Source organism: Metopolophium dirhodum, chromosome 7 (genome assembly GCF_019925205.1).
Source record: "Metopolophium dirhodum isolate CAU chromosome 7, ASM1992520v1, whole genome shotgun sequence".
NCBI classification, from domain to species: domain Eukaryota; kingdom Metazoa; phylum Arthropoda; class Insecta; order Hemiptera; family Aphididae; genus Metopolophium; species Metopolophium dirhodum.
The window spans coordinates 15278916-15303339 of record NC_083566.1 but is presented as its reverse complement, the minus strand read 5'-3'; the positions used below and the strand labels follow the sequence as shown (position 1 = coordinate 15303339).

Here is a 24424-nt window from a genome sequence, read left to right as displayed (position 1 = left end):
ATTTTTAGGATAAGGGGGGGGACGGGGGTTGCCCGGCTCTGTATTATATAGTAGTCATTTCTTCAAATTGTAATTAAATGATAGATTGTTAAAAAAAATTTACAGAAAATAAAAATGCCATAATAAATGTAGGTAGTAGGAGGTACCAACATATAATTTCAAAACTACATATTTTTTTAAATTGTTCGCCCACTCCAACGAAAATTATAACAATATTATAATACAAATATTATTATAATTACATATAAAAATATTACGGAAGACGGTGATAACTTTATTATTAATATTATTATTGTGTTAACGTTTTTCGACGTGGTGAAGAACATTCTCCCCTCCGCCCGTCCATCAAAATCACAAGCCAAGAGCTCTAAAATACTGATCTGTACGAGTATGACTGTATCAGACTGTATACTGTATACGTAATACACCATATTATTATAGAACGGATTGTACGATTGTATGCGCACCATAACGCTCTGTATGTGTTGTTTTTCGATGTGTGTGGGTGAGGGCGAGGGCACCGGTGCGTGCGCAATCAGTACTGCGTAGTTTCGGGTTGCCGGCCGGCCGGCCCGTCTGCCTGCCGGCGCTTACGCACTATGTAGACGCCGGCTCGGCGGTGGCGTTGGGAATGGACGACAGCGGACTCGAAATAATAACGACGAGCAACGCGCCAACGCCAAAACAATAATAATAATAATAATATTATTATCACGGAATGATTTATTCTGTGTTATTATTACTTATTAGTAGTAGCACAGACATAATATTATACCTATACGAGTCTGTGGTAGTAGTATAAATATATACGCAATCTGGCAATCAGCATTTCAACAACAATAATTTTTCGATAATTTATCGTAATTTAATTTATTTTTTCACGTCTGATAATTTTATATCATTCGAACGCGGCAACACCGTCGACGCCGCACTGTGGTAACACGTGGTACGCGCAGTGATTACGTGTTGGTCAGGTGTGCTGTTGCTGTGTGCGCGACGTGGAGAAACGAGAAACGATCGCGTTGGCCTGGGTGACTACAACTTTACTTACTGACTAGAAATAATATTATATAATATTGGTAAATGGCCTCGGTGTAATTTGTACAAGTGTACTACAACTATACGTATTAATATTTTCTATTTAGTAGATATTATTATCATTTCATGATGTTACAGTAGTACCTACAATAAAGGGATTCCGGATTAACAGGAAAAAAACAGTAACACACGTTACACACCACATGATTAAATTTATATATCACAATTTCCTTTTTTCACGTTTCAAATATTATGCGCAAGTGTTATCTTAAAAAAGCACTAACAATGTCTACATTATTTTTTTCCGAGCCACTAATAACTATATTTATTAGTTATTAGGTACATACATATCCTCTCACTTATCATTATGATTGTATGATTATGTATATGTATCAATACTGTTTTATTAAAATGGTAAACATACGTAATAATAATTTACTACGACGTATCGACATCGAAATGCTAGTATGTATAATCAACTAAGTCATTAAGATAAACTCAATAATACTGAATATAGTTATTACTTATTAGCTTACACTTAACAATGTTGTATATTATCATCAATAAATTATAAAAATACCGTAGGTAATATTATATTATAATTGTAATATTTGGAATTCGTAAAAGCCAAAAAGTTATAAAACAATTTTGAAACTTAATGGATATACGGGACAGGTGCGGCGATTATCAAAATATACGACCTTTAAACAGTGCAACTGTGTAAGTGTAAGAACTAAGAGTGTACAAATATACGACTCCATAGTATAATTAGGTACCTAACTTTACTATATACTTGCTTAGTTAAAATTTAACAATTTATTCGCTGACGGGTGAACCGTTACAGGTCATTGTGTATTCCTATTCATATTTCGTTTACAAGTACAACAAACGAGCAAAACCGCGATAGCTTAGACGTGGTTGATTAAGTTATTATTATTATTAGTTATTACTAATATGTATTTAATATATTTTATTATCGTGATTCGTGGCTAGTACATTAATTATTTTAATAAAATCAGTTTTGCGTTTTATACGTACCTAAAAGGTACGTTATATAATTTGACGGGGGGCAAATCGGTACGCTCTATTTTGGCATCAGGCATATCATACTAAATTGCTTAAGTTCGATCGTCGCAGCCCTCAGATCGCGTCCATATTACCATATTACTATTAATAGTTATTACCACGATAATGACTGATAATATAATGTTATAATTAATAAAACATCTAATTATGGGTCCCCTGTTCGTATAATATTATATACCTACAAATAAATAACATATAGCCTAACTTCATAACTCTGAACCCCCTTCCACCCCATATAAAAGTTATGTATACGTCACTAATCGTAAATCGTAGTGTGAGTAATTTATCACGATATTCGAGTAACGGGTAGTTGGTACGATATTCTGAACTTTCGCTGTTCGAATGCAAACCATGTACAAAAAAATTCCATCACAGTCTATTTATAAGTTCTAAGAATACGTTCAATTTGAGATGCTTGTATTGCAGCTTTATATTGTGTAAAAAACAGTCGATCATTTTTTTTTATCGATAACTGGCGTTTACTCCGAATTCTCGAAAATCATGGTATTTTTGTCTAATCAATTAGGAATAATAATAATAATAATAATAATAATATAATACATTATAATTTATAATAATATTATGATTCATATGATACACAATTCAAAGATATATCGAATTACACTCGAAATTAATTTTAAAACTAATTTATTTATATTGATATATTTTTAATGGATTTTAGTGAGTCTTTAATAGTTTAATTACTTTAATATAATGAAATGATTTTTATTAGTATAAGGTATTTCACAAAATAATATAAATTAGAAATAGATATTATATCTGTTTTAATAAGTTGATATTCTAATACAGAGGCTGTCCATAGTGCATAGTCATCATATCCTATTAATTGTTATATCATTATTAATTCTATATTCTTATTATAACGTTTTTATATATTATAGTTTTTACTATTTATTTATACTTAAACGTTATACACTATACAGTGAACCGTTAAACATCAAAGGTTACCTATATTTTGTTGGACATGACTTGGATCCGTAATTATTTTATTAAAGTGCTATACGAGGTCATCAAGAAACATCAAACAATTTGTCCAATGAACCAATATTTGTGAATGCAACAGCTATAAATGATTGTATATTTGTATAATTGTATCCAAGGACTAGAATAACTTACTGTTTGTGTTTTTGCTTTCAGAATAAAGCAGTTCATCTCTAGTTTGTGTTATCTCTAAGGACAAGAAATTTTACCTGTTCGTAAAATATATACAATTCAAGAAAAATGTACACAGGACGTAATTTGAGTAGATATACAAATGAAAATACATACTTGTATACGCTATTATGCGTATACGCAAGCATTTCCAATTTTTCAACATTATAATACTCAGTTATATAACATATTTTGCTCGAATATAATATTGTTTACTGATATCATTTATTAGATAAAATTATTTTTTATTATGATTTATAGCCCACTCAACTCAACGTATTTCATTAAATTATTTGTTTTTTTAGACAATCTAAATATTTAGCATTTATGTTTTATTCATTTTTTTCTAGTTATATATTATTCTTTAAATCCCAAATTGAATTGTTAAAATAAAATGTGTGTCCTAAAATCACCAATCAATTATTATATTAATATAAAATGTTTCGATATTAAAATAATAAAAGATCTAAAATAAATAAACGTAAGTATACATAACCCAACGGCTAACCTATATGAATATAATATGACATGATGACTAGTATTATAGTACTATAAATTATAATACACACAAATAAATAATAATAAAATTCAACAATTTACACTCATACCTATTATAAATCATAGTATATAGTATATACGTCCTGTGTAATCACTGATCATATAGAATTATTACTATCAAAAATTCAAAACAGATAATTGTTAAATCTTAAATGTAAATTATATATCATCTTAAAGAATAACAGATATATTTTTAACCATCGTTTGTCTGATTTCTGAGTTTTTGATTGTTACTGTATAATATCTGTACACACGTCTTGTTCAACGTTATGATATAGGTAAATAATATATTAAACTAATAAAATACATAATTTACTAGTAACAACTAATATATTTGATAATATCTTGGTTTTTGTTACCAATGCCTATCATACCAATTTCATCTCGTGTTTTTACGAATACGTCATATATAATGTTTATATTGTGTAACGTATACAACTATTGATTTAAGATTTTAAAATATAGATAATATTACTAGTATTAGAACCTATAATAAAATTATGTATACAGTCATTAATCATTATATACAACAAATTACTAAGGATTGTTAGCCAAAAAGCACATCACAGCAGAAATATAGAATATACTATATAGTATATTTAGTAATATTGTATATACAATATACAATATACATAGCCGAATTTACCCTGAGGGCACGAGCCCAGGGCCCCCAGGCCAATGGGGGCCTTCGACATTTTGTTGTTTTCATTGCACATTGGAATTTATTTTTTTGCTTCCAAAAAAGCCCCTGCAAAGCCAAATATGGCTCTGAGAATATATACTGCAGTCTGCAATATATAGGCATAATTATTAAATGCATTTATATTTAACATCAATTATCCAATTATATTTAAAACTATTTTGTATAATTGTGTATGTGTACACTGTGCATCACTACAAGTAACGAATTGTTACGATTTTAGGTGACAGCTTATAAGCTATAAGAGTATAGCTGTATAATACGTGTAATTCGATCATTTATATTTTATATTACTGCTTATTAAATTTTATTTAATAATAATATTATATAATTATTTATTATACATAATATATAAACTGGCATTTTAACGATAACGTTCGTTTGATGTGATAATTAAACTATTTAATAATGGTGCTAATAGCCAATAGGTAGGTACACAATAATTGAATAATAAATAAAAAGATCAATCTAATATGCTATATTTATAATTGTATTTATTTATTTATTTATTCAGCCAAATCAATTACAATAAAATACATTAAGAATAGGTAGATGATACGAATACCAACTGAGCTATAAGCTCGTATCTGCCATCTGGTATAGGTACGGAATTATAATGGGTACCTAATATCTATCTAGTTTTAAAATGTGTTTTTTCCTCAAAAATTATTTAATCAAAATTTAATTGTTTATAATATTCTAAGTAAATATTTAATATACTAGGTATGGTTAAAAATTTGGTAAACAAATATTTCACCTGAGAAATGGATATTGGTAAACTAGTGAACAGTTACCACTGAGCGTTTTCAACTAGCCAACATGTACAATAAAGTATTTAATTATTGTAAAATAAGCCCACGTTTAAAACGCATATCAACAATTGATACATCATTTCCGAAAATGTAAAATTAAAATATTAATATTTTAAACGATCATGAGTCGAGTTGTTTAGAATAATATAAGAAATACGTTTACCACTAAAATTATACTCCAATGATATTATGGTTAGTGGATACCGTAGGTTGGTAGGAACACAGTTGTACACTATACTGTATGTACAAGGTACAAGTCCCCTAATCAACCTACGTTCCGTTGTGATAAAAATGTTATATGTTATAAAATAAATGCGAGTATTATACTACGACGACAATATGCTGAGTACATATAAAAAAAAAAAAATAGTACCTATACTGACTAATATTATATACTGTCATATAATGTGTCTTCCGCGAGGTAGAGACGGTAGTGTGTGGCATACTAAAGCAGTAAAGCCTCTATAATTTAACGTTCAAATGTTCAATAACAACTAGCGTATAATATGACGGGTTTCGTGTATTATTTTCAATAGATGTGGCATAAGTATAATGCGTAGTACACGGGCCCCAACCTAACTAAGCCGCGTGCACTGCTGTATGGCACCGTAACATCTACAAAATAAATTGGAGGGCGATTTTTTTCCGTGTTTACACGCCGGTCGCCGCGCCGAGAACAGCATGATTAAATTATTTTACTCGGATTAACTACAACATTTTAGAAATCACGAGACGCAGTAGACACGTGTAGACCGTGTAGTCTACCTCTACCTAGTATATAGATATTATACCGCACACCATACACGAAACACGATATCGTACCATATTTTATTTCAATCAGACTACGATTTATGGGAGCGTTATTATAGTTATTCCTTATTAGTTATAATTATTAGTTATTAGTTATTACTAAAGACCGGATTTATATTCTCTTAAAATACCTTAAATATGATGCTAATATTCTCGAAAAAACCTTAAAATATTCTCATTATATTCTCTTAAAAATTTAAAAAATATGCTAAAATATGCAAAATATACAAAAAAAAGCAAAAATATGCAAAAATAATCAATAAACATCATTATATTTACTTTAATATGCATTTAAAATTTTTTTTTTTCAATTTTATATTAATAGTGAGTTAATTATTAGGTATTTAAAGTTTCGTATTCTAATGGAATATTATTGCACTTTAGTAAGAGTTGGAAATGATAAAATGAAAATTGTAAAAAATGTTCAAAAAAATTTTTTCTGGGTACCGTAATATTAAAATTAAAAATAAATACAAATTTTTTCTCACAATTTACGAAATATTCCAAAATATGCTAAATGAGTTAAATATTCTCTAACCCATAAAATATTCTCAAATATGCAAAAAAAACTTTTTTCTATGCATTCAGAATTGAACAAATCATCCACATTTTTTACTCTCATAAGACTGCATAGACCCAGTAACGATATGTAAAAACATATAAATCCGGTCTTTAGTTATTACACACAACACGTACCTACCAATATCTAACTCCCCCACCCCCTCACCCACCAATGAATGCCGGGACCGGACGAACAATAAAAAACAAAACAACAAAGTATGTTAGAGTCTAAGTTAGACGACGCCACGACGGTTGACCATATTATTATAACTTTAATTTATTTAAAAAATAAAAAACAAATGCCTAGGAGGGAGCCAGGGGGGGGGGGGGTAAAAGACGCTCTACGCCGCTATTACGAGCACATAAAACTATTATTATTAATATTTATGATGACGATCATCATCACTGTAATGGGTTCCCTCTCCGATGATCATAATGTGACGTCAACGTAAATGAAGACGGGTGAAAAGGAGAAGAAAAAATTGAATAGAGCTCACCGTCGGCCGAAAAACAACAACAACAACGACGGCCGACGGTGGTCGGGCGGTGAGTGGTAACGAGTAACGACGACGACGTCACGGCGAGTGTCGTTACAGACTATACAGAGATGTGCGTTTCTTGTATGGCGCGTCGTACACGCGGACGGAGGAGGTCGGTAGGTCTGTGTGCACGCCGCCTAAATAAAACGTGCCGTTGACATGGAATGGCGGGCGGAACGCGCGGTGTCCCGTATATAAGGGGACGCGACGCACAGCCGCGCCGGTAGTGTCGTCGTGCGCCGTTTTCCATCAACACTGCACAACCAGCCGTAGTGTGTTTCGGTGTGTGCGAGAGAGCGAACAACAACAACAACAGCAGCAGCAGCAGGCCGGTCCACCGTCCGCCGTGTTCAGCCAGTCAGTCAGTCGAGAGTAGTGTCCTAGTCCGTTTCACTGTCGGCTTATGCGTTCGTGTTTGTAAACTCTTGTGGTGTGTTGGAGTTCGCGTGGTGGTTTACAACAGTAGAAGAATATAATATAATACAATACAGTCGTCTTAGCGTAACGGTTGTTGTTGTTGTTGTTATACCGTCGGAATCGTGTAGTCGAGAACTTTCTGTGTCTGTGCGACTGTAACAACGCTCCCAGGATCGAATGATTTAAGAATATCGTCGGCCGTTCAAAAGTATTACACGTCGTCGTCCCAAGCGTCCCGGTTTTTGTAAATTATTCGTTATTTATTAAGTATTTCGATATATTATCTTTTGCCCTGTATAAATACCGAGGAAAAAACCCGCTGATAAGACGGGAAAAAAGGAAACAAGTTGATAAAAGATATTATATTTATAGTCATATACGGGCGAAGAATCGTGATATTTTACTAGAAATTTAAAATATTACGCTCGCCGGCGGATAATTAAGTGCTGTGATATATTACTTTTTTTAAGTTTAAATTAAATATTTATTCGTTATTAAATTATTTTGTGATTGCGCCGTCTGTTAACGTACACATACGCCGTGTTCCATTATCCACTCCCTAAAGTATTATCCACTGATCTTCGTACGCAACGCACTCATTAAAAATGGTCGAGAGTATCATTGAAGAAGAAACACCCGGACAGACTGAGAGCACCCAAAGTAAGTATTAGTTCCTCTGCGTTGTCGTGCATAGATACAATTTGTGTACATAGATTGTAGTTTTCTAATGTGCTTGTCAATTTTGATTGACAGATGTCCCGGTTGAAAAAAAGTCTGAATCACTATCGTTGAGAAAAGAAGAGGCTCGTAACAAGCGCAAGAAGAAGAAGATCACCAACAGCCTTGTGACATCTTGTTTCCAAGGTATGTATGCTCAATGAGATGTATATTGTTTGTTACAAAAATTACAAAACAATTAATATTAATTTATTAGGTAGGTAGATTACGTTCTGTAGTTTAGGTATAATTTATTTGCTCGAAATGGTGATAGTTGTCTACTTGAAAACCATTTGTAGGTCATTTTCTTTTAATAGTTTTTTTTACTGTTAATAAAACAACTACATTTGCCAACATTTAAACACACAATGAGTTGGCCAAACTATGACTAACAGGAATAAGTTTCTGAGTTTGGTATTTCCTGTGATATACCTAATGCTTAATTTTCTATTATTTTTTATTAACATCTAGTAAGATTGAATATTTTACCATTAGTAAACTTTTATATGTACAAATCAATAAATTATTACCAGTATAATTTAAAAATACCAAAGATTAAAATATTGAAATGTTATTGTTCTATACAGTATCATTTTCTTACTTAAATTTTCTAAATATTATAATTACTCCAGGAATACAATAATATTTATCTTAGTAATTTCAGTTTGTAGTTTTTTTTTTAGATAAATAATAACCAGAACAAGTTTTTATAAATATAAACAATTAAATCTAAAAACATTTGTTTTCTTCTGATTTTAATCTGTAATTAATGTGAGTCTAGTAATAAGTAGTAAGTACTTAATAATTATTTAATGATGACATATTGTTATGTGTTATTATCATAATAGGTACAATTTACTTTAATGATAAGGAAATTAAAATTGTAATCGACAATTGTTTCTAAACTATCTGCATTATAATTTAATATAAAAAAGATTTGTAACTCATAATACCAATATCAAATTTGATGTTTTAAAATAAAGAATAATTTATTGTTCTAAATATAAAATTGTTGTAAAATATTACTAGGTATTTGATAACATTTTTTTTAGAAAATTTACTTTATTTAGGTACTTAAACGTATTATTGCTATAATAATAACACAGCAGATATAGATACATTTGTTATACATTTGTTTTTATTAAATATGAAATTTGCCTTCATTACCTCTGTTAATGATAAATATATTTTTTTAAACTTTATTGGGTAGATTAAAATTATTGAGTTAATCATGATACTGTTAAATCTAAAAACCGCACACTTCAGATCAAATATAGGACACAACCATACAATTTCTGAAGGTTGTTGTATCCAAAAACTGTAAATTTTATAATTACTTAAAAATGTATATATTTTTAAATATATAATAATAAATTTATTATTTAAAATATAAATAATAGACATTTTTGTCAGTCAAGTAGGTACTCATCATAATAATTACATGAGAGGTCTATATTATTTTATATGTTAAAATAGAAATTTCATCTTATTGAAAACATACCTGAGTCATTGTTTAATTTTGGGTGGTAAGAATATCGTAATTTAAAACATAATTTAGTGCTTCTACCAAACCTTTTGGTGAACTTGGTAAAAGTTTTAGATGTTCAGAATACGTTTGGTGTAGATTAAAAATAATGTGCGGTATTCTGCTATACAACGAGCCGATAATGAGTGTGGTTTTTGGATACAACCCATGATACATTTATAAATGTTATTAGTTGTTGGTTATTTATTATGTATAAACCGTTTTGTTGATAAATACTTAGGTTTATTTTATTATATGATCAGAATTGTAGATACATAAAATATTTAATCAAATATGTATTTGAACTAATTATGAACTGTGGGGGGATTAAGGCGTCGGTTTCAACGCGTACCGACGCCGGTTCGATCTCAGCTATGGGTGGCATTTTTCTTCGGGCAGTCACGGTGTCTGGGGTGAAAGACCGCCATCCTTCACCCAGGCATGGCAGATACATACGGGTGCCCACTTAAAAATTCTACCAAACAAACACTCACCGTTCCAAACCCTACCACCACCACAATACAACCCTACAAACAGCTAAAGGCCATACATGCTTAAGGATCAATAAAAAAAAAAAAATTATAAACTAATGTATGAGCTGATAAAGAAAACATTTTAAATGGTTAAATATTTGATTCTTGTAATATCATGGTCATTGTCAATTTGTAGTAAATTTTGTTTTCCTAGATAATATAATTTAAGTTTAATTTTGTTTGTTTATTAGCAAATTAATAATAATGTATTATATTTTATTTATTTAGATGCATATAAATTGACTGGTGAAGTATTGGGTCAAGGTGCTTATGCATCTGTTCAAACGTGTGTAAGCGTGTTAACTGGCTTAGAATTTGCTGTTAAAGTAATTGACAAAATTGCCGAACATGCTCGAGCACGTGTATTCCGTGAAGTTGAAACATTTTACCATTGCCAAGGCCACCCAAACATCATTCAAATGCTTGAATTCTTTGAGGCTGATGACAAATTTTACATGGTGTTTGAAAAGGTGGTAGGTGGACAACTGCTTGATAGAATACAGGAACGAAAGAGATTTACAGAATGTGAAGCTAGTCTTATTGTCAAAGATTTAGCCAGTGCATTAAATTTTCTACATCAAAAAGGTACCTTATATAATAGATTTTATTTGATTTTCTGAAATGTATTTAAATTTAAAATTGTATTATACAGGAATAGCTCATCGTGATTTGAAACCCGAAAATATCCTTTGTGTGGATCCTGTAGCATTAACTCCTGTTAAGTTATGTGATTTTGATCTTGGATCTGGTATTAAGTTAAATCCAGTTGATGGCAGTGCAACGCCACAACTATTAACTCCAGTAGGAAGTGCTGATTTCATGGCTCCTGAAGTTGTAGATGCATTTGTTGGAAGTCCAGACTCCAATTACCATTATTATGATAAGCGTTGCGACTTGTGGTCACTTGGAGTAGTAGCATACATACTACTTTGTGGCTACCCGCCATTTTATGGGAATTGCGGCTCCAATTGTGGATGGGAATCAGGAAATGCTTGTCCAGAATGCCAAGTAAGACTATCTTGGAATGATAATTAAATGATCAAATTTTTAATGGTGAATATTTGTTTTAGGGTTTGCTTTTTATAAGCATTCACGAGGGTCGTTATGAATTCCCAGACCGTGAGTGGGCAGACATATCAAGCGAAGCCAAAGATTTGATCAGCAAATTGCTGGTTAAAGAAGCTAGTGCTCGACCAAGTGCTGCTGAGGTCTTAAATCATCCATGGGTCTTTAGATTACAGCAAGAAAAACCTAAAGATCGTGAACTAAGTACACCATGTGTTATAAGACGCAACAATAGTGCTCGCGCCCTTTCTACATTTGCAGAGTCTGCTATGTCGGCTAATCGAGTGTTCCTGCAGCATTTCAGTTTGTTTTCATCATCTGATGTACCTCTTGCTGCTGCTAAAAGACTTTCACCGCCATCGCATTCCATGATTGTACAGCGTAGGTCACTTGGTAAACCACAATGTTCCAACGAAACTACTGGTAACCGAGCTCCTGCTCAATTACCAATCATTGCATCTCCTAGCGGCTAGAGTTTAACATGCCTCCTACATTCATTACCTCTCCACTTTTTTTATACTAATTAAAATCATTAGAAAACAAAAATTTGGAAATAATTTAAATACAAATATGAATTGACAATTTTTTTTTTTTAACTAATAGTCATGTATCTGTTTTTTTTATAAAGACTAAAATACGCAATAAATATTATAAAATAATAACTTAATAGTTATGTTATTATATAATATATATAAATACAGACTTATTTTTGTACTTTGAAAAGCTCAGTCTTCAAAAAAAAAAAAAGGTAATAATTAAAATTTGTGATAATTCCAATGTTTGGCAACACGTTTTGTATTATGGTGCCATTAATATGTAAACTTTCGGGTATGGTTAACAAAATCAATAAGTTTGTTATTTTTTTTTCTTATAGAAAACCAACAAGGTACCTATATTAATATATTGTATAATTAGACAGGTTAGTCCGCAGAATATGCGAACGTTTTCACCAAAACTAATGTCTTATCTAGAATATAGCTCATCAGGTGCCATTTGTTTTTTTTTTTTTTTGTTAGTAATGGTATAGAGAAAAAAAAGGCTGTCATGCATAGAGTTTAAGTTACAAACTTTTGTGTATTTTTTTATGAGAAGTATGGAATGTTTTTTAAGTAAATTATTTATACAAGCAATGCACGTTAAAAACTATTGTTAATAAAAAAATAATTTTTTTTGATATTGTGAAATAAAAAAAAATTGGAATTTTTTTACCTAATGCAAAATTCATTTTTTAAATAATTTATATACATTTATAAATGTTCATTGTGATAATATTGAATTTGAAAACACGTTAACAGTTTGTGTTAAAAACAAAACATAAATAGAACCACTGTAATTCCAAAATTGAAAAAAGTGAAAATAAAACAATTTGCAATTTAATTGAATAATGTTTAACTATTATATGAAAGCCTAATGCCTATTATGACTAAATCAAGTATTGCCGTTTTGGATAATGTTCTACTCAATGATCAAGTATTAAATAGTTTGTTGTGTTAAGGCCCCTGCAAATCCTATTAATTTTTCATCAAAACGACCTTAGCGACTGACAAATATTAAAGTACTTCTATTGGTTCGATTTAAAAAATGTAATTATGTTTTAATTGGTCAACAAGTCTACATTGCATCGGTCGGAGCATATTTTTTATATTTTAGATAAATTTATGAAATGTAAAATATTTATTCTTGTCAAGAATTTGCTAAATTTGAAAAAGTGCTCCGACCGATGCAAAGTAAACTTGTTTACCAACACAAACATTATTACATTTTTTAAATCAAACCACTAGAAGTACCTTAATTTTTGTCAGTGCGACGGCTATTTCACGTCCATAAATTGGTTTTGAATATTTTGATCATATGACTTGTGCGTGGGACCATAACCAGTTAAGAAATAACAATGAATTGTAAATTGATGCGGCCGTGGGTGATGATCGAGGTGTATACACACTAATGATCATTTACTACACACACAAAGACAATCAGTAATGGCAGGAACGAAATAATTGCCTAAACACAACTCCCTAAAAATGACACATTTGCCGAGGCCTTAAACAATACCACAATACATTTATACTTTTATCACCTTATGATTGTAAATTATTTGAAGTGATAAACCATGTGAATTAATTTTGATCTGTTAAATTTAACATTGGTTAACAAACAAGTTGAAAAAGTAAAAGCTCAATATTACATTACATTTAAAAATAGTTCAGCTTGCCTAAAAATGTATTAAAAATATAAAGGCTTAAATTATACTAAAATAGTGAGAAAAAAAATATATTATAACTTTATAACCATTAACCCTTCAACCCAATAATAAATATATTTACCATGATGAAGAAAAAATGGCCTGCTTAAATATTGGCACCTCTATTTAACTTTAATGTGTAAATGGCGCCACTTTACGGCCCAGTGCTCGAATTGGGAATTATTAAGTAGAGTATCTTATAGATTTAAAAAGAAAAATTTTTATGAATTCTCAACTCAAAATAATTTGCTAGTTTTTGTGATTTTTACGTATTTTGTCAAGATTTTAACTTTAAATTCTTATACATAAAAACTGTGATTAAGGATTTTTAATTTTTTTCATCTGCCTTTGAAACAATAACCTAGGAGCCTTCTATTAAATTTTCAAGAATTTTTACCCAACAGATAAAATTTTATTGATATTTATATAAAAAAAAACTAAAAAAAATGGAAACTGAAAATGTCTGTAAACAGCTCAAAATAAGTCAAAATATTTGGAAAATGTTATGGTGTATAGAAAATGCTAATATAAACATTTAGTCAAAATTTCATATACCTACGGTCATTTGTTTTAGTGTTGTAATTCATACTATGTCACTCGATGAAGTATATTATTATATTATATCATTGGAAACACGAAATCAAGTTACAGTGTTTCACTAAAATTCACACAAATCCTATAATATTATAATGATCACTTACTACGCACACAAACGCATGAAAAATTGCCTATATCGAACTCCTTAAAAACAGTCGTTTTTTCGTGCATTTAAACTAGAAGAAAGAAAACATACTTCCACTTTCTAGAAGTCCAATTTTGATTTTGATGGTTCGCTTTCAACAGCCTTAAACAAAAAATAACAGTTTTAATTATATTGTTATAGTTTGAAAAATATTATTCGTAATTCGTAGAGACTAAGCTTTACGTAACCAACCACAAAGGCAGCACCCCAAGTTGTACATATTAGTATATATTTTAATATTATACTATATTAAACACTTAAACATTATATTTGCCACCTCCAAACAATAATGGATTTCCGCATATGGCGGTAAAATAGTTAATATAATATCCAAATTCAATCATTGGTAAGGTGGGGTAAGGTTTGGTAAGGTCATCTAGGAATTCAAGTGAGCTGCAGCACGGATTAAGATATAATGGGCAGGCATCGATTGCCGACATGCAGTATCTGTGAGCCAAAAATGTTACGCAAGGGTAATCGGAAAAAAAAATCCCCGATATCAAAATACTGTAAAAAAAGCCCAGTACCAACTAAATACATAACACTTTTTTACTATAGTGCAGTACATTTTATAATTTTAAATGTTTAAACCATTTATCTATATTTCAATATAATTGTGTAAAACTTTTTTTGACATAGGCATCTATAATAACCATATATATAATATATAATATTCGTTTAACAATTTTCATATACTTTTATATCATAATAAATATTAATAATATTTAATGAAATAATACACCAAATATTTTAAACTGTATATGTATAAATATACATTTGAAATATAAGAGATTAAACTATTAAAGTATTTATAGTAATAAAAGTAATTGGCATTTAACTTTATCTTAAAAATGATAAAGCTATTCTATTTTATTGTAGTCTCTATCTGTGAACTGTTATTGCCTGTTGGTATCTTAGTATCTACAACATTTTATTATTATTTATTACAAATGTGGTTTTTTTGTTCATATAGTAAGTTATTGTTGTGATTATTTTTAATTAAAAGTGGGTACCTATACCTATATGGGCCATGGCTACATGTTAGGTATGACATTTTCTTCAGTACGCATTTTTCGTTCATCTGGTTATTAACGTGGAACGTTGATTATTATTAATTAATTGTGCGAATATAATATAATGGAAGTGATTCAAAATAATAATAAAAACCTCAAATTCCATACGGTGGATATTTGTACAACATTCAAAAAGATTGCAAAACTATATGATTCGTTGGAGATGTACTAAATCAAGTTCAATGCAGTGTCCCTGTATTTCAAAAACCGATTTAAATATAGATAGTCCAACTTTATTGAATACGATCACGTGAGTACACAAAGCGAATGAAAACATGCTTTCTGCAGTAAAAATTCAAAAAATTATGAAGGCAAAAGCCAAAATAACCAACAACTCACCTAGTCAAATTTGTTCAAGTGCAATACTAAATGTTCCGTAGAGTGTATTAACATTAACCGAATTGCCGAGGGAAGATTACTTAAAAAAACTATTCGAAATCATAGAGGGTATAAAGCCACCAAAACCAAAATGTATGTCAGAAATAATTGTTGAAGGTAAATTAAAATTGTTAAAACCATTTTTTAAACCTTCGCTTACTTTTCAAGCAAGTTATATGAGTATTTTTAAATTTCAATATCTTACATACTAACATCTCGCTTAAAAATAAAAATATTGTAATAGTCAACGTACAATGTTGAGAGATGAGAGCTCTAATCTTTTTATCACGAGTAACAACTAACAAACCTATAAAAAATTTACGTAAAATTTACCTAATTTTTTGGGTACAATATTCCTATCTCTAACAATGTTACGCACTTGTACATTATTAAATAGAAATTGATTTTTAAAACATATTTCGGTACTTATTTAATTAGTATTATCAATCAATATTTGTTAAATAATAAATACATTTGAACGTCTCAAAAATCGTTCGAATTCATTAAATATATAAACGTCGTTCACGTTCTATTTGAAAAAAACTAGTGACGTACTGACGTTCACATATCGTTCACTAAATATGAACGTTAACGCGTGAACGAGCGTTAGGTTCATGAACGACAATACGACATTCTTTCCAAACACTGCGACACACGATATTGCAGTATTATCTATAAATTATTGTAATCAGTGGCTCAGTGGCGTAATTGAGGAGTTTAAAGTTTTGTTTTGATATCCCGAGGTCCAAATTAAATACTATATATAACCATCTATATAATTGATAGAAATTCAATATTAAAATGAATATATATTTATTTATTTATTGGAAAAGGTATGAAAAATCAAATTAGTTTCTATTATTATACACGGTTGGATTTTATTTCGTCTATTTATAAAAACACATTGTTGTAAATAACTTCATAATGTTTCGATAATAACTTATGCGGCTGTTTATGTGATATAATATAATTCAGTATTTATAGAATATTTTACAATCGTCATTCTTGTATATTTTCAATGTAGTTGTCAATTGATCATAGACCATAGTTTGTGGTGTTTGAGTTTCTAGAAAAGGAATGTGACACTATATAATAATAATCTGTACTCTGAAGTCATTATTATTTATCATTATCTATATAATATATTATTTTTACAAGGTTTATAACCATTTAATATGTACATTACTGTACTTATGTTATAAATTTATAATTATTAATTTGTTAATATGCGCCATATACTATTATAGTTTATCATAAAAATATTGTAACAAATTTTGATATCTATAAAGTTATAAAATTTTACAAAAAAAAATATATTGTCTCAGTTACACCACTATTATATCATTTATATATTTTCATCCAATCATTTAATCAATAATCGTCCATTTCAAACTACTGTGACTATAGCTATTTTATGTATGTAAGTTAATTAATCTTCGGTTCAACAAAACCGGAAACATATTATGATATAGTATTATACTATAATTCAATTCATTTTTCGGCATATTGCTAATATTAAATAACAACCACGGCTGATAGGATAGTGCTATAGGTATATTATAATATGTATGTAGTAGGTATCTACAGTCGTGCTTACACCAAGTACCAACGCTACCTACCATTGGTGCTGGATTACCGCATATTATATTGTTATGGAAACTCGTAACTTTTTAAATAATTAATCTTCTAAGTTATAGTTCAATTTAGTTTTAAAGAATACTTTTGTTTTTGATACACTATACCAGGAGTCACTAACTCACAAATTAATATTTTTGAAGGGCCACAAAAGGAATCTTGAAATTGTCCGCGGGCCATAAATATTTCAGACGTCGAGCTTTGGTTAAAAGGTAAAACCAATGAACAGAAATAATAAATTACAACACTAAAACATAATATTATAATATAAATGGTTTTTATTTTTTTTTCTTGTCTGCGGGCCGGAGAGATTACAATAAAATGAACTGAATAATGAAATAATGAATACTGATACACAGATACTCCAAATTACCATACACGAGCCACGGGCTCAATGCCCCAATACGTGTTGTATGAGGGAGGGTCCAAAATCTTAACAGGATGAGGAGGGGGTGAAGGAGACCCCCCCCAATGTAATGCACATAAAGATATTATATCTAATAAGCAATAACAATTGATTGGAATTTGTCTTACAATAGTCAATAGAAGTACCTACCTACGCATTATGCCATTATGTATTTATGTCTTTATCATTATAATGTAATACTTTTCCATCAGATAAGTATATTTTTAATATAATATTAAGCACGCAGCTACGCATTTTCAGTAATGTACAAACTTTTTCAGATACAACCGTTAGTGTTGTTCTTTTGAAAAATATATGAATTTTTATAACATTTTGTCTCAAACTAAAATTAGATATTTAAAATAAGAATGGAAATCATAATAAAAACTATTTTGGTCGAGATAACGAACAAAAGAAAAAGTAGAACCGCGCAAGCCTACACAGCTACACATACTATGCATATAAATGGGAATAATAGGAATAACAGAAAATAATGAATGAAATTCATTTACTGGAGGCTGGATCAACCCTAGATAATAATGATAAAATATAATAATAATCATTGTGTTCACGTGTAAAAATATATTTTTATTAAAAAAAAATTATACATCTGATATATTGATACATAACTGAAGTACTTATATAATATTATATTAGTTACACTATTACAATGGTTTGGTTTATTTTACTCTAAAAGCATTACCGGACACATCATGCATATAGGTTGCACTAATAGCATATTATACTAATGACTAATGAGTAATGGCTATTGACTAATGTCTAATAAATAATGAACAAATATATTATAATGATTTCTACCATAGGACATAGGTATCCTGAGCCACGAGGATAGCTTGAGTTTTATTTTTATATTACTGTCTTAGTTATACCATTGATTATAATTTATAAATACTATTGTAGTATACTAGTATTTATAATCAATGGTTATAATTATAAGTTATAACCGTCGTATGTCGTGAATCCTACAAAAGTATTTGACGTTTAATTTTCATATTATAATCTGTACCTATGTATATTTTATTTCTCTTGGTCCTCTTCTGTACAAATAAACGTCTTCATTAAAATACGATATATTATAGGATGTAACAGGAAGACCTGTCAAATATAGCTTTAGTTCTAATCAATAAAATTGTTTTTTATATAACTTACAGACTCAGCTACACGTTTAGTACCTATAGTATAAACATTTTTATTTTTTAATAAATACTGAATAAAAAAATTTAAAAATTGATATTTTTTTTTGAAAAATTCAAAGTAGTTAATTTGTAAATCTGGTTTTAGAAAAATGATGATTGTAAAAACATTTATTTAAGTCACGTAGTTTATTTTTTAAATCTCATTTTTTTTGTTGAATAAAGACTAAAGTTGATCCAATCCTAAGAAACACTTTAAAGTTTAAATTCATAAAGAATAAAAATTTTTTTAAGTTTTTTTTTAATATTTTACTTACCTACTCTTATTAAGTTATAACGTACTCATAAGCATAACAATAACGTGTTAAAATATGGTGAAAACCCACGAGAAAACCCTGATAATGTCCTTAGTGTTCTTACCATTAAATTTTATAATAGCTAATATATTATATTACAAATAAACGTCTTCATTAGTTCATTAAAAGGACGCTATACCCGCATGTGTTGTCTCCGTTGTACAAACGCATACAATATAACATAATACGTCGTAATATTATGTGTTCAGCACTGCAACAGTTACAATTTTGTGTAATAAGGTATTATAACTTATGAGATCATTACTAAATACTATATAATACGTGATAACTATACACCGGGCCACGAGAGAAAAATATTACCGTCTCCCGACGCTACAGTCTCGGAAATGGGGGAGGGGGCAACGCGGCATCGGAACGGTCTCCACCGACAGTCTGTATGCGTGAAACTGTAATTTTCTCTCGTGGGCCGGAATATAGTTATCACATATTAGTAATGAACTCATAAGTTTTAATAGCTTATAGGTTATAATTGTTACTGCTGAAGAGCTGAACGCCCGAACACATAATATTATATTGTATTATGTGATTTTGTATGCGTTTGTAACACATTGGGGTATAGCGTCCTTTTAATGAACTAATGAAGACTTTATATTTTATATAGAACGGGACCAAGATTTGAGAAATATTTATTAGATTATATTATTAATATAAACATAGTACAATGTACCATTGTTATATTCTGTGATACTGTGATAGTACCTACAACAACTGTACATACTATAGTATATTATAATCGTACATATCCGCGTATATATCCTAAATTGATTATAAAATATTAGTTTACTATATAAAATATACAATATGACTAAATATTTCAGATTACCTATATATTACATCTTTTATACCAGGGTGATCAAACCTTTTGTAGTTGGCGGGCCAATTTATACATTTATAAACACTGGGGGGCCGGCAAAAGAAAAAAAATTAATTATAGTTCGTATTAAATTAACAAACATAAGTGATCAATGTTATCACATTATAAGGTACGTATTATTCACAGACCTATGGTATTATTACTATTATTATTTTTATTAGTCGGAGATATGACCGACTGCCGTCAAGCCATCTCCCAGCGCCGTATTAAATATATTATGTATTACATATCCTTCAAAGGAAGACCAAAAAAAGGCTTCGACAACCGCGGGTTGGACTTCCCTGTTTTATACCATAAACGATAAACTTAATGACCGTTTGAAATTTGAATGCAATTCTAACATAATATAGGCATTTTTCATCGACTCAATTATTCATTTAATTCGTGATAATATAGTGTGAAATATATTATTTTAGATTTAGAGATATTAGATTTTAGCAGTGCTGTAATTAGGGAGTCAAGTGAGGTAAAATGCCACCCTTAAGAAAAAAAAAAATATATATACCTACCTTTTTAGGTATTACTGTATTAGGTATATATTATTAACTCACCGGGATTGCTCCGAGGAAGTTGTTCAACTTCAATTTGTATTTATGTTTTTACGATGTTTTTCCCAGAATCAGGTTATCGTCAACTATGGTCTACGAATGATTATGATTTATAATAGTTATTCTATGAGGCTATGAATCTATAATAGGCATAGCCGGTTAAAGCATACCTTTCCCAAGTCCACCGGTCGTATCCCATTTGGCCGCCAAATTAATCCCATTTTGCCGCTGACCCATTTCGCCGCGTAAAATTATTTTTGTCTTAGAACATGGTTATGAATTTGTGATTTGAAAAGTGATAAATAGACACTTTCTGTTACACCTTGTATAATAGATAAGCAAATAAAAAAATCAGAATATTTAGAAAACAATTTTTTTTTTATATATAATTATTGAAGATATATTTAACTTTTTTAAATACAATAATTTATGTAGGATTAAACAAAAAATTTCAATACGTATATTATAAAACGTAAAGGTATAACAATTAATAGGTAATACTAAACTATAGGCAAGTATAATATATTATATAAATATATATTTTTCTTCTTAGTTGAGGTGTGGAAGAAAAGAGTTTTTATTAGTTCTGACAATCATGATTATTATGCATTTATGCAAATATCAATGCGTTCAAATCACTGGTGTTATCTACCACGCATCACAATCTCATAGTTCACACTTCACGTCATTACAATAGGAATATTTGAAAAAAAAAAATAGTATAAAAATCAAATTATTTTGCAGATTTGGGATAATATTATTATGAGTATTATCAATTGATGAATTAATGATTTTCATCGTCAATATTTTAAATTGGGCACATTTTATATTTTAAGACCATGACAGCTCAATATTAGTTATTTAATTAAACACAATGAATAATTGTTGAGTAATCTTAAGTTGAGAGTTAAAGAGTTACCTAAAAAATAAATTCGGTGAAATGGAACTGCGAAAAAATAAATTCGGCGAAACGGTACCGCAGCGAAATGGGAGCTGACCAGTCCACCAAATCAAATCAAATGTGTGGGTGTGTTATTTAAGTAAACGCACAGCTATCAATATTTCTTTTTAATTCAAAGCTAGGTAATAGACTGTGGAAGGTGTAATTTGTGTAATTTTTAAATGTTATGATTCGGTCGATTTTCTTTGAAATGCAATTTATTTTTAATTTTTTTATTTATAGCTACATTTATCATTATATATACTGTCGCTACAAATGCAAACTATTATACGTATAATTTATTTATCACTATTTCAGGCAATATTCCAATATGGTTTATTGGTTTAGGGGGGGGGGGACTTAATCAAAATGTGTCTGGACCACCACAACTTTTACAAAAGAAAATTTTGAGGATATGTTTAAGTAAAAATACTTTAATAGGTTCAACTAAGGAAAACTTCAAGATATTAAATGTGTTCATATTACCATATAAGTCTGTGTATAAGAAAATAATTTAAAACTTTGAATCCTTTCTGGATATGAAAAAGGTAATAGTTTAGATTTACCCATTAAGAATTAAGATATCTCATAAGCTAATAAATTTATCATAAATCTGTTTTTTTTATTAGACTCTCGCAAAGACAAAGACTACATAATATATTTTATTTTTTAATTAAATTAAATATTTTGGTAAAAAAGTAAAAAAAAATGTAATTTTTATTTTTGAAACAGTTAAAGATTTTTTTTCGAGCGAGTCCCCTCTACGGCCATTGGGTATATTCTCACGGGACCCGGTCTGTATATTTTAATTTTATTCCTTTATCAATATCTTATTCCGTTAATAGTTATTACTGATTTATGAAAATCGGCATGGATTAAGCATATTTATTTTAAAAAAATCGTCCAAATGAATATGTTTCATATAATTTAGAAACCGGCTGATCGTAACTTGAAAAATATCACCACACCAAAAAATATATAAAACTAAGCTGTGCGTACCTTAATAATTGCAATAAGTATAATATAATATATAGGCAAGATATAGAGATGTAGCAGTGATGAAAGAAAAAAATGTTTGGTCCGTCACCACTCGAGCTCAGCTTCGGACAGCTGCTGCTTACTCCACATGTACACGCCGCCCCGCTCTAGGAACGCCTGTTCGTCGAAACCGGAACCACGGAGCGCGTGCTGGACGCCGACGTCCAGCAGGGACGCGGAGGGTTCCTTCTTGCCGTTGCGACAGTTGAGGAACCGCATATACTCGTCTAGGATCAGGTAACTGTCGCGCATCGCGTCGTTGTTTTCGGGCACCAGCATCTGAACTTCAGCGTGCCGGCGCAGGAACCCGTCGAACTCTTCGTCGGTTACGTAGAACCGGGCGGCGTTACGCAACGCTCCCTCGCCCGCGTTCTCGCCCTCCAGCAACAGGCACTGGAACACCTTCCACCGGACCGGCCGTAACCGGTCGATGTGCTCGGTGAACAGTTCGTTCACATTATACGTGTTGACCACCGTATTGATCTTGAACGCGATCTTGTGCTGTCCGCACCACTCACGTACCTGGTATAATTTTGCAACGTGATCGGTTCTTGCGCCCTGTTGCCGGCCGATCGTTCGGTTTGTGTCAGCGTTGAACGAGTCGCATGACACGGCCAGCATGTCCACGTGCTCGCCGTACTGCCTCATCCACTTTTCCTGGATCAAGCTGCCGTTACTAACAATTGAAATGCTGATGCCCGCCCAACTCAGTTCCGTCTTACAGTATTTGATGAGTTTGCCCATGAAGCGGCCGCCGTCCCGGACGAACGGCTCGCCGCCCGAAAAGTTTAGTTTTTTCATGCCGGCTTCCGCCAGCATGGTCAGCCCACGCTTCGCCTCGTCCAGTGGCAGCACAAACGACGTCTTGGCCGTGTGGAAGCAAAAGCCGCAGCTATAGTTGCACTGGCGCGTAAAATGGTAGTTAACGCTTAGCGGTACGGCGGGATCGTCCACGCCGACAGTCCTGTTCCACGCGATGACCGTAGCGGCCACTACGACCGTCATGTCCATCAACGCCGTGACTACGGACGTCAAAGCCCGACACACTACGTTCCATGCAGATCCAATAATTTTCAAAAGCTGCAGGTTTGCCGCAGCAATGGCCATCGTGCAGGGTCTCACCGGACCGTTACAGTATATAATACACCACTAGTATCCGAGCTGAAACGTTCTAAACCGACGAACACTGCACGAATACCATAGATTAGCTCTCAGTCACCGACGTGGACTTAGGTGGGTATATGTATCGTCGCGCTTCGAACTGACGACAATGAGTGGGGAGCGGCTGTGGACGAATCGCGTCACCGCAAAACGATTTAATTGACAGTGTTCACGAGCAAAATTCTATACCAAAATTTTAGATGCAGGCATAAAGCAATTAAGTTATAAAAGTCGATATTTAAATATTTTATACCACTACATTTATGGATTATGAAAAATATGGGTAATGGTCGACTGCAGATAATATTTTGATACCTATACT

General features: G+C 30.9%; 2 protein-coding genes across 2 annotated transcripts; one reads left to right on the top strand and one right to left on the bottom strand.

Annotated features, from left to right (window-relative positions):
- Positions 1-7487: 7487 nt before the first annotated feature.
- Positions 7488-12911, top strand: LOC132948758 (MAP kinase-interacting serine/threonine-protein kinase 1-like). Its single transcript, XM_061019399.1, has 5 exons — positions 7488-8354; positions 8448-8558; positions 10698-11054; positions 11122-11477; positions 11540-12911. Exons 1-5 carry the CDS (start codon positions 8300-8302, stop codon positions 12005-12007), a joined length of 1347 nt encoding a protein of 448 aa, XP_060875382.1. The 5' UTR covers positions 7488-8299; the 3' UTR covers positions 12008-12911.
- An 8607-nt stretch (positions 12912-21518) lies between these two features.
- LOC132948888 (S-adenosylmethionine-dependent nucleotide dehydratase RSAD2-like) lies at positions 21519-24138 on the bottom strand. Its single transcript, XM_061019571.1, has one exon. It carries the CDS (start codon positions 24046-24048, stop codon positions 22987-22989), a length of 1062 nt encoding a protein of 353 aa, XP_060875554.1. The 5' UTR covers positions 24049-24138; the 3' UTR covers positions 21519-22986.
- Positions 24139-24424: the final 286 nt, after the last annotated feature.

Bases quoted from the DNA above. Each gene is read 5' to 3' on its own strand.
- LOC132948758 (XM_061019399.1), top strand. From the start codon at position 8,300: ATGGTCGAGAGTATCATTGAAGAAGAAACACCCGGACAGACTGAGAGC. The intron at 8,355-8,447 runs GTAAGTATTAGT...TTTGATTGACAG, and splicing joins ACAGACTGAGAGCACCCAAA to ATGTCCCGGTTGAAAAAAAG. The intron at 11,055-11,121 runs GTACCTTATATA...TGTATTATACAG, and splicing joins AAATTTTCTACATCAAAAAG to GAATAGCTCATCGTGATTTG.
- LOC132948888 (XM_061019571.1), bottom strand. From the start codon at position 24,048: ATGGCCATTGCTGCGGCAAACCTGCAGCTTTTGAAAATTATTGGATCT.